General features: G+C 37.9%; 1 protein-coding gene across 2 annotated transcripts; it reads right to left on the bottom strand.

Annotated features, from left to right (window-relative positions):
* Positions 1-229: 229 nt before the first annotated feature.
* On the bottom strand, positions 230-10,450 carry isca1 (iron-sulfur cluster assembly 1). 2 transcript variants are annotated; one of them, XM_002934972.5, is made up of 4 exons: positions 10,216-10,450; positions 7,983-8,036; positions 2,522-2,627; positions 230-688 (listed from the first exon to the last, which is right to left on the bottom strand). In XM_002934972.5, exons 1-4 carry the CDS (start codon positions 10,294-10,296, stop codon positions 540-542), a joined length of 390 nt encoding a protein of 129 aa, XP_002935018.1. In that variant the 5' UTR covers positions 10,297-10,450; the 3' UTR covers positions 230-539. The 2 variants fall into 2 exon arrangements, with proteins under 2 accessions (XP_002935018.1, XP_017944916.2); XM_018089427.2 differs by lacking the exon at positions 10,216-10,450 and adding an exon at positions 10,031-10,129.
* Between the last annotated feature and the right edge of the window lie 279 nt (positions 10,451-10,729).

Below are 10,729 nucleotides of genomic sequence, written 5' to 3'. Positions count from 1 at the left end.
TCTTCTGCAAAGTAGAGCAGTATAATACATATTTTAAAGCATGACTTTTTTTTGTATAAAAGCTCTTTGATAAATTATTAAAGAATAGATAGGGAAGAAATGCCACTTCTGAAACTTCCACCCAATCATATTGCAGCCAAATGCTCCCTAAGAGATGGGGGTACTGCTGTTAATGCAGTGCCTGAGGTGGTTTAGTGAGAACAAAGACTACTCCAGCAAATGTCGCACATAACTTGCCCACCGCTGAAAGAGAAAATATGTTTTTTAATACAGGCCAGTTTTTTTTATAACTGTGCTCCATAACTCAAAAAGGCAGAATTAGTAGGTAACAAACACAACATGACCTTTCCCTGCTAAGAGCCCACGTTATGAATGCACAGTCTAGTGTGTAGCTATTGTTCTAACAATGCATGGGGACCTTTATTTAGTGGGAACAGACCATGTTTCAAAGACAGCAGTCTGGCAAGAGTGCTAGACAATAGCAGGAAAGACGAAAGAGATTTCACAATGCTAAAAGCAAGCAAAAAAGTCTTGCTATGTTAAATATTGAAGCTCTCGCCACATCCGCACGTTCCTTTGATGTTGGGATTATTAAAAACAAATTCACTTGAAAGTTTATCTTCTACATAGTCCATTTCAGTTCCTAAAAGCGTCAGCTGTGCCTTCTTCTCTATGAACACTCTAACCCCTATTAAAAACAGCAATAAAAAGAAGTACATCTGTGAGTGGAAAAGATATGGGTTTATACACAAAATGCAAAACAGATATCATTTTAGATTTTAAAAGGATTATAATAACAATACATTTTTATGCATGACTTTTTCAGGGTACGCCTACACCTGGTTTTACATAGTAAATGCAAGCAATCTTCCTGGAGTTTTTCATTAGAATCACATCAGCACAGGTACAATTACAATACTGGGTTTTTGCTATAATTTCTGCACTGAAAAAACCCCTTCAGACAAGTGTTGTGACGAAAATATTTTTATACTGCATTAGGGATAGTTTGCCTAAACAATACACTGAGTCCTGGCTGAAAACATGCATAAGATACTAGATGCAGCACCATACTGAGAGAATGGCATATTTTTCTATAATGTTATAGTAGAAACAATATGGTGGCTTAGTAGTTAGTACTGATGCCTTCCAATGAGTTGTATGCTTTCTGCATGCATGGCTTTCCTCTGGGTTTGTCCCACACTCCAATAATATACAATGGTTACTTGGCCTGAAGGTGTGTGACAGATATTGGATTGTAAGCTCCACTGGGGCATGAACTGCTATATTATCTCTGTAAAATGTTGCTATAAAAGAAAATAATAATATAAAACTCCATATGACTCAATATATCCCAAAATAGTGAGCCAAACAGTCTTGTGTGACAATACTACTTGTCCCGGCTCTGTTTTCAGCTATTATTATTATCATCATTATTTATATAGCACCATCAATTTACGCGGCACTTTATTAAAAATAATTACACGGGGGTCAACGGGGTCCGAAACTGGCCAACGGGGTCCGAAAAGGAGCAAGGCATGCGAGAAATTAAAGGACCTGTCCTTAGGTAAATCATTGCAATTTCTATGTTAAACACAGGAAAACAGACTAAAATGTTACCATTTGTATGTCAACTAAAGAAACCATATGTGGGTTCCCCAACTCCCTCCAATGAAGCAATCTTGGGTGCTTTGGGATTTTCACTTGGAGCAGATCATACACAAAATGGAAAAAAAAATGTTTTTTTCTACCCCTTATGTTTTTTGTTAGCATATCCGGTATAGAAAATCAAGAATATTCCTGAGCCTGAGAGTTACTGTGTTTGCATGTCTTTACTTGCTAACACGCAGGGTTAACTAGTCTACTGAGTAAACTGGGTTGCCTTTATTATTGTAGGCAATAAGGTTGTATTATCTGTAATTTTTAAGACAAAGACCTGGAGGAAAATAAACCATAGAGCAATACATTATAATAAGCAGTAAATAAGCTTTGTGTTTTTAGTTTAGAAATTTGTTTTATGATAGCACAATAAATGCATCATCTGCATGAATTGTAGTGCACTGTAATATTTAGAGCAAAGAGCTTTTAGAAACCTGAGCCCAATTGTTAAAATACATTTGAAATGGAGAGTAATTGAGTGGAGTACATGGAAGAAATGATATCACAATACTAAAGAAGACACTAACCCACACAAAAAATCTCAACTACGTGTTCCTCCAGAATGAAACGGAAAAAAACAAACAAACTTTAGCAGTATTTGTTCAGGATAATGTAGGCCATGCATTAAGGGGGCAGATTTATCAAACTGTGAGATAAGAGTTTACCACAGAAAAACTCACCCACTTTCTTTTCATTGCTATGGGATTTTTAGAAGCATATTTATTAAATGGTGAACACTTTCACCCACTGATAAATACGCTTATAAAAATTCACTACGAATGTAAAGAAAGTGGGCGAGTTTTTTGTGGTAAACTATAATCTCTCTTTGATAATTATGCAGCTTTATAATACATAAGAAACTCACCATCCTGAACTACTTCTTCATCTGATGGCCCTTTGGACTTTGCATATTCTAAGTAATAGGACAACCCATTGCATCCTCTTGTCCGAACTGCTACTTTTAAACCAATCTGTTAAAAGGAATATACACATACATCAAACATGTGCATAACTAAATAAATAGAACAACAACCACAAAAGAAAAGAAATCAAAGACATTATTGCGTACAACATGACTAGCAGATGACAAAACCCAGAGATTTTCTTAGACTAATGCTACACACACAGCATATTCTTATCATTTTCCAGTAAAAATAAAGCATATATTGACCCTTTAACTGAGTTTTTAGTCCAGAATGCCTAAGAGCCTCATGGTTTTAAGAATATAATTTCAGTTATATTTAATTTTCAAACACTTTTTGTATTCCCTACAAGTTCTGAGGCCCTTAAAGAACAAGGAAAGTTCAATCTCCTTTCAAAGGCATCCCTTCAGTGGTGTCATTTGTGCACTTAAGTCCCCTCCATTTCAAGACCTATTTCTAATCATTCATCTCATTGTAGACAAAAATGTGGACTTAATTGATAAAAATACCCATCATCACCTCTCCTTTACAGAGACCAAGACCCTGGAGCATGTGCATATGACAGAACCAGTAGGCAGCACATGTGCATCAAAAAATACTTGTGAGTGAGCTTTCTAAGCCATGACAGGGAGCACTCACCAAGGGGCACATTTATTTACCCACGAACGGGCCGAATGCGTCCGATTGCGTTTTTTTCGTAATGATTGGTATTTTGCGATTTTTCAGAAAATTGACGCGCCTTTTTCGTAGCCATTCCGAAAGTTGCGCAAAATGTTGCGATTTTTTTCGTAGCGTTAAAACTTGCGCGAAAAGTCGCGACTTTTTCGCAGCTTTCGCGCCGAGTACGAAACATTCGGATTCATTCAAGCTTCAGTATGGTGACTTTCCTTGGGCCAGGTTGGAGCTGCAGGGTGCCATTGAGTCCTATGGGAGGCTTCCAAAATCATGCTAAGTCTGAAAGTTTCGCCCGCCGCTTACGAGCGCTCAATGCGAAAAAGTCGCAACAAGATACGAGCAAATCGTAATGGCTACGAAAAACTCGCGTTTTTTCACGCAAGTTGTAATGGCTACGAAAAACTCGCGTTTTTTCAAGCAAATCGTATTGGTAACGAAAAAGTCAAGACAATTTCCGAAAAGTCGTAAAGGCGCCAAAATGTTCGTTTTCCAATCTGAATTTTTCCAATTCGGATTCGAATTCATGTCTTAGTAAATCAGCCCCTAAGACTCGCCCTGTAAAGCCCTCCCCCTAGAAAGGGCTTACCAACAGCACAGTTACTATGGGGAGACACAAACAGAGCAGGATATATACACACGATCACCTAGTGCTTATAAATTAGTACTTCTCTGAGGCGATCGGTGTGTGTTTTGCTCGGCCTCCTTCAACCCGTGGCCACGACTGAGTTTGAATTAGCGATCTTATCTGAGCTAACAGCAGGAGTAATAAGTTCAATTTGCAAAAAATAATTCAGCAATCAGGTACAGCAATGGGCTTGCTATAAACATACTGCAGACTTGGGGTACATGCTTTCCTTGTTCTTTAAAGCCCATTAAGCAAGATGACAGAAACAAATGAAATATAAACATCTTATTTTCACACCAGAGAAACATTTGTAACCTTTAGGCATAAGCAATAATTTCTCCATTCAGTAAGCAAGACTGCTCTGCCACAAATACACAAGGCTAAGACACTTATAAAAGGTTCACCCAAACCGAAACATGAAGTATGCATAAACGCGATCGCGTCTGCTGCTTCCTGGAGGGTCCTGCGAGCGATCGGCTCGCAGGACCCTCATGACAGCCCCCCTGGCACATTGCCCAGGGGGGCTGTCATGGATAGAAGCTCTCTGCAGCGGCGGCACATGCCGCCGCTGCAGAGAGCAGTGCTTAAATGCCAACGACGTATGGGACACGTCGTTGGCAGTTAAGCCCTTTTACTGCCATGACGTATCCCATACGTCGTTGGCAGTAAAAGAGTTAATACAACAAATAACAAAAACACACATATTTCTTAGTAAAAACAATAGGCAAAAAGTATGTCCAGCACAAGCTCAATTCATGGAACTAAGGTTGAAAAAGAGGGTATGCTGCCCTTTTAACCAAACAGTATGGACCAGTTCATATAGATTCTTAATTGGAAAAGACTATTTCAAAATATCAAATCAAAGTGCACCTGCAAAACATTCAGTTGCTTACAAGTATGAAATACATTTATAAAAATACCAAATAATCAGCAATTAGAATCTATAAAATGGTTCAATTTGTAAATACAGGAGACAAATCTTCAATAATGCTACATATACAGGGATAAAATCTTCAAAGTGCACAATAGTGGCTATGTTTATAATAAACATCTATGTTCCTTTCAACTGCATACAAAAACAGCTGGAAGGCATGCAATGATCCAATATTTCTATGCAATGATCCAATATTTCTACCAAAGACCTTTACCACTTCTTACAGCTGCCCAGGTTACTTACAAGCCATGCTTTACATTTTGCACATAAACCTATACAAGTGGCACATTTCTCAATTTCCCCTCTCTGCACTTTAATACTTTTTTTTTTAATTGATAGTTTGATTTAATACACTGCACTATATTCTTTTTATTTATTTTTTTCTGTTACCTGTGCAGCTCTAAGCCCTAATCTGCTCATATATTTAATTACATTAAGTAAAATATGCATTTTCAGCACTGCAACAGAAGGAGCAAGTAAATATCAAATTATGCTTAAAAGAATATAATTCATTGTCTAAGTGTGTCAGACACATTATAGATTATATATAATGGGGATGAAGACAGCTATCTGCTTGGGTGTACTAAAAAAAAAAACTGATATTATATATTACCTTATTTTTATATACAGGTATCAGACCCATTATCCAGAATGCTCGGGACCAAGGGTATTCCGGATAAGGGGTCTTTCTGTAATTTGGATCTCCATACCTTAAGTCTACTAAAGAATCAAGAAAACCTTAATTCAACCACATGGGATTGTTTTGCATCCAATAAGGATTATTTATATCTTAGTTGGGATCAATTACAAGGTACTGTTTTATTGCAACAGAGGAAAAGGAAATCCAAAATTCTGAATTATTTGATTAAAATGGAGTCTATGGGACACGGGCATTCCGTAATTCGGAGCTTTCTGGATAATGGGTTTCCGGATAAGGGATCCCATACCTGTACTGCAATAAAGAATTCCAATCATATGAAACTTTTTATCTTTTTTTGTTTACATTTGAGAACACGTTCACAGGGTACTTAAGGATATAACAATAAACAATAAAACAATCCCTGAAAAGGGACTGCAAAAAAAGTAAAATATTTCAAGACAGAAAAGAGATAGAAAATAAATACAGTAGAAAGATCAGCATGCCTAATTTCAGTTTACTAGGTAAAGGTATTTACAAATCATTAAGGAAGTGGTAAAAAGCAGAACTGGCCATTTACAGTAGTTTCATATTTGCTGCCATGTAATGAAATCTCTTAACATAATTTAGGGTATGAGAAGAACTGAGGAACAGATTTATCCATTACCTTTTAAGAAATCACTAGTGGAGGGCTATTTTTTTTTTACATTAATTGAAATGGTTATTTTTGCGATATGGCATTCTCCTCGTACTTATAAACAAAGCTAGCCTTTGCATTTTGGTTTAATTGCTCCTGTACAATATATTTAGTTACTAAGCCAATACTCCACTACAATAATGTTTCAGTTCCTTACAGAGCCAAGATCATGTGCAGCAGTGTACCATTCATCTTGCACACCTATGGATATAATGTTTGTGGAGCATATTATTTAAAGGGTGACAATCACAAAAATGAAAATTTAATATAAGCTTCATCTTACTGAAATAAGAAACTTTCTAAATATAATCAGTTAAAAATTCTGTACGGTGTCTGAATTAAGTTTATTTTAACTAGGCCTCTCTCAATCTGTTTCTCATCATTGCCTCTCCATGCACAAGTTGGGTGTTAGATTTTGATTGACAGATCCAATGTATCTTTTAGGAGGGCTAGGCCTAGCAGATGTATTAGAGCTCACACAAATAACTGATTCCAACAAAAACAAAATAACCAACTTTGGCACAGATCCTGCCTGTAGACAGGATTTCTGGTTATTTTAAATGAGTGAGCCAACACATCTTCTAGGCCAGTGCTGTCCAACTTCTGTGGTAACGAGGGCCAGAACTTTTCTGGTCTACACGGTGCAGGACCGATAATGGAAGCCAGTTTTTAGGCGTGAACAAAGCAGGGGGTGAAAAATGCAGGGATTAAAAGGTGTAAAAGGACAGGGGATTACGTGTTTAAACAATACATGGGTTTACAGCCTGAATCTGAGGTGTGAACAGGGGGCCAGTTAATCTCAGTACTGATACAATTTAAAGCTTACACAAAGGTAAGTAGTCACAGCAGCCAGACAGGTGGGGGGGGGGGGGGGGGGGGGGCACCAGTTGGACAGCCCTGTTCTAGGCAAAAGGAATACCCCCAAAGGCTATATTAGACCTAACTGTTATTCAAAATCAGACTCCTAGCTCCTGCTTGAGTAGAGAATTTAGAAAGAGAGATGCTGATAAGGAAAGAGTAAACAGCAATGTTATTATTTCAGAAACAGGTAAGAATTTGTAACTGATTATATTTAGAAAATGTCTTATTTTAGTATGATGAAGCCTATATTATATAAAATTTTCTTTTTCGCAATGTATACTTTGTATACACAATGTATACTGGCCAATGCCATGCCTATACGTGCTTTGTGAGGCAGAAGTCAGCAGATCAGGGTTTTTCCCCGTGCATACAGCCCACATGGCCTTTAATAAGACACAATGGCTTGGAAAAGGGATATAGTGGGATGACAAGATTAAAAATTAAAATGTGATAAGCTGTTCTAAAAACCTTTGTAACAATTTGTTTATCTTCTAACATGCATCTTTCTTTTGTTGTTTTTTTCTGCCAGCTAAAGGCATTAAAGATCTAGAAAATCCAATTTCACTAAAGGGATAAGGCTAAAGTTACTGAGAAAGCCTGGTGAGATGACAGAGTGGCACTGGCCACTGCAGGTTTTACTTGAAAAGAAGCGCTACCCTGACTTGTGGATTTCCTTGTCCTTTAATGTCACTGCTAAGCCACAAGCAAAGATGCAAAACACTTTCAAACATCTGCCTTTTCCAATATTTTGTGTAGCCGAGCAGAGGCAAAAGCTGTACTGGTCAACAAGAAAATGGATCTGCTTCTCTCAGCCTGCAAAAAAACCCAGGCTCAGAGCAGCGGAGAAAACACTGTGTGCCCTCAGCCTCCAGCATTTCTTTTGTAAAAGACTGTGATCTAAAATGTGACAAAAGGGCACAAACACTCCAACAACAGATATGACAGACATTGGTAAAGTAAGCCACTATACTTACATTGTCAGGTTTATCTTGAAGTAACTTTTTAACCTTATTGACAGCAGCTGGGGTCTAAAAATAAACGGAAAAAATGCATTTAAACAAAAGCTTGTTGCAAGCAAGTTGTCTTCAAAACACGTCAGTTAATAGAGCTTCTCCAGAAAAACCCTGCATTGAAATCTGTTTGTTAAAAATGCAAACAGATCTTTTTATATTATATTTAATTTTGAAATTTCACATGGAGCTAGTTATACTCTACATTTCTTAGGGTGAAGAAAGGTAAGAAATCCAAGTCCAGCTTAGGACTCCTCCAGTTACATGGGAGTAGGAAAAAAAACAATAGGTTACCTGAAAGCAGTTCTAATGTGTAGTACTGGCTCTTTCTGAAAGCTCAGACTGAGGAACAATGCACTGAGATGACGCCTACACACCAATATCACAACTAAAAATGCATTTGTTGGTTCAAGAATAAAATTTTAAATGGCAGTGAAATTATTTGCTATGTAAACAGTATAATATAGAAATAAAAAAGTATACCATAAAAATCATGACAGAATCCCTTTAAAGGAGACATAAAATATAAAAATTATGAATGTACCAGTGAATTATACTACTCTAGATATAGAAGGATTGTGCTTAAAAATCGTTGTGTTTCAGACTTATTTATTGAGAAATTCCACTAAACCCCAGTAGTCCCCCCACCTGTGCCACGTCCTGCTGGCTAAATTCTCTGGATGTGCAGGGGAGCCAGCAGCTCTGAGTAGACTGCACTGTAGGATAGGATCCAATCAGCAGCTAGGCTGACCTGATAGGGAACTGAAGCCTGTCTTTGCTTGTGTGACTGCAGGGCTGTGATTGATTCCTATTATGCTTCTGGCTGGGACCATTAGGACATGCCCACCTTTCATTTCAAACACGGACATAGAACTGATAGGATCTATAGGGAGCTCTAATAGAAAGGCCATTTTTACAGTTAAGATTAATTTTTAGCACAAAGTGAAACTAGCACCATATATTATTCATAATTGCCAACAAAATGAGTGTTTTTCCCATGTGTCCAATATGTCTCCTTTAAAGTAACAATAACACATTTTACATTAAACATGGAATTTCTCAACACATTTAGGAGCATATATAGCATACAACAATGTTAATATTATAGGTGGATTTTGGATAAATATCATTATCATAGATTTATAGGGCTCAGGCTGCAGATCTCTCCCAACTCTCTTGACATCCTTCCAGGCAGCTCCTGGACAAGGTGAAAAAGTTTGTATCAGTCTATGAAATTATTGGGGGAGGGGAGTTCTGGCCTGGACTATCATGGTTTCCATTCAGTCTGTGGTATAAGGTAGTCTATATAAGTCAAACTGAGCTGTACAATCAACTTAGAAGCCATTTTGATCAAGTTTTCCTATAAATATGTTAGTAACCGAGAAAGCATGATTAGTTTAATCATCTTTTTTTGTGAACTATTTATTTTTTTAAGTTGAAAAATAAGGTTTTTTTGTCTGTTAACAACATAGACTGTCACCTACTAAAATCTGTATAAATTGAGCATATTTCTTCACTTTTAAGATCGCAGGAGAAAAATGCATTTGTGCAACTTTGTTTTTACCACATTTCTGTTGTATTTATTCTGTATTAAATACCAATATGCATACACAAAGTGTCTTTGTCACTATTAAAGAAGCATGTCATGTTCAAACTCCCCCTCTATGCTCAACATAAACAAAAACTGCAGTTTTGCAAGCATTGTGCCATGTCACCACTAGCCAGCAAACAGCTAAAACAAATAAATATATGCATACAATAAAAAATGAGGAGTTGGCTATCTGGTACCAAAGGCTACACAATCTTTTTATTTTTTAAACTCTCACAGAGCTTATAGGCTCTCAAAAAAATACTTATTGCACGTTTTACATCACTTCCGCCTCCAAGAGTGACGCAGCGCGCAAAGTCTATCGGGTATTGTAGTTTAAAGCGACAATCAACAAACTTGTTTTCAATGCCCTTGCTTTTGTCCCCGTACAGTTGTCGTCCTTGCACATAAGCAATTGCCTTACTGTTTGTATCAGCGCTGCCTCATCGCACATAAACCATGTTTCTCTTTCAAACAGCATACACGCATTCCCACACGCATTAGTACTGTTCTGTGCGTCCTTCCTTTATCAGCCCAATACCCTCCGCCACAGTCTCTTAAGTTATACGCAGTAGCGGCCTTTACTGGAACCGTACAACGGTCACTCACCAGAGTGAGGGCAGCTCTTGTGGGCTGCAGCTTCCTCTTGCTTACAGCCCTGATAGTCGCTCTCACTACTGAGGCGGACATGCTTGTGTTCTCCTCACGCTCCTGCCCATAAGAGCAGGGCCCAACGCACAGCTAGGTACTCACACACCGGAGCTGCAGAAGCTTTCAGTAGCAGCCAGACTCCTCCCACTCTGCTGGGTTTCTATTGGTGCTGAGTCGTGCAGACCTAGAGCATGGAAGTAATTAGGGAAGCTGCGGAGAAAGTATCAGTAATTAAAAGGCAGTATATACACAAGATAATGTAAAAGTCTATTAGAAGTCTACAAGGATAAACGTGCTCTGTACCCATAGGCGCAATATAACTATCCGTCTTGTAGCTAAGAGGCTACTGTAGTAGTTTTGTATATGTTTAGAAAAGGTCAGTCCAGTTGGAGGTTGAAATCCCAAGGACTTTTTTTTACAGTGCCCAAGAGCCTTAAATAACGTGTACAGCAGTCTGGTGTGACTTCTAATG

The sequence above is a fragment of the Xenopus tropicalis genome, chromosome 1 (assembly GCF_000004195.4).
Source record: "Xenopus tropicalis strain Nigerian chromosome 1, UCB_Xtro_10.0, whole genome shotgun sequence".
Taxonomy (NCBI): domain Eukaryota; kingdom Metazoa; phylum Chordata; class Amphibia; order Anura; family Pipidae; genus Xenopus; species Xenopus tropicalis.
The sequence above is the reverse complement of the archived record's forward strand: the minus strand, read 5'-3'. Positions and strand labels throughout refer to the sequence as shown.

What these genes read in the sequence shown, in the direction of transcription:
- isca1 (XM_002934972.5), bottom strand. Translation starts at nt 10,296, where the DNA reads ATGTCCGCCTCAGTAGTGAGAGCGACTATCAGGGCTGTAAGCAAGAGG. An exon ending in CAAGAGCTGCCCTCACTCTG is followed by an intron (nt 8,037 to 10,215) that starts GTGAGTGACCGT and finishes GTTTATTTTTAG; the next exon opens with ACCCCAGCTGCTGTCAATAA. An exon ending in TGAAGAAGTAGTTCAGGATG is followed by an intron (nt 689 to 2,521) that starts GTGAGTTTCTTA and finishes TGTTTTTAATAG; the next exon opens with GGGTTAGAGTGTTCATAGAG.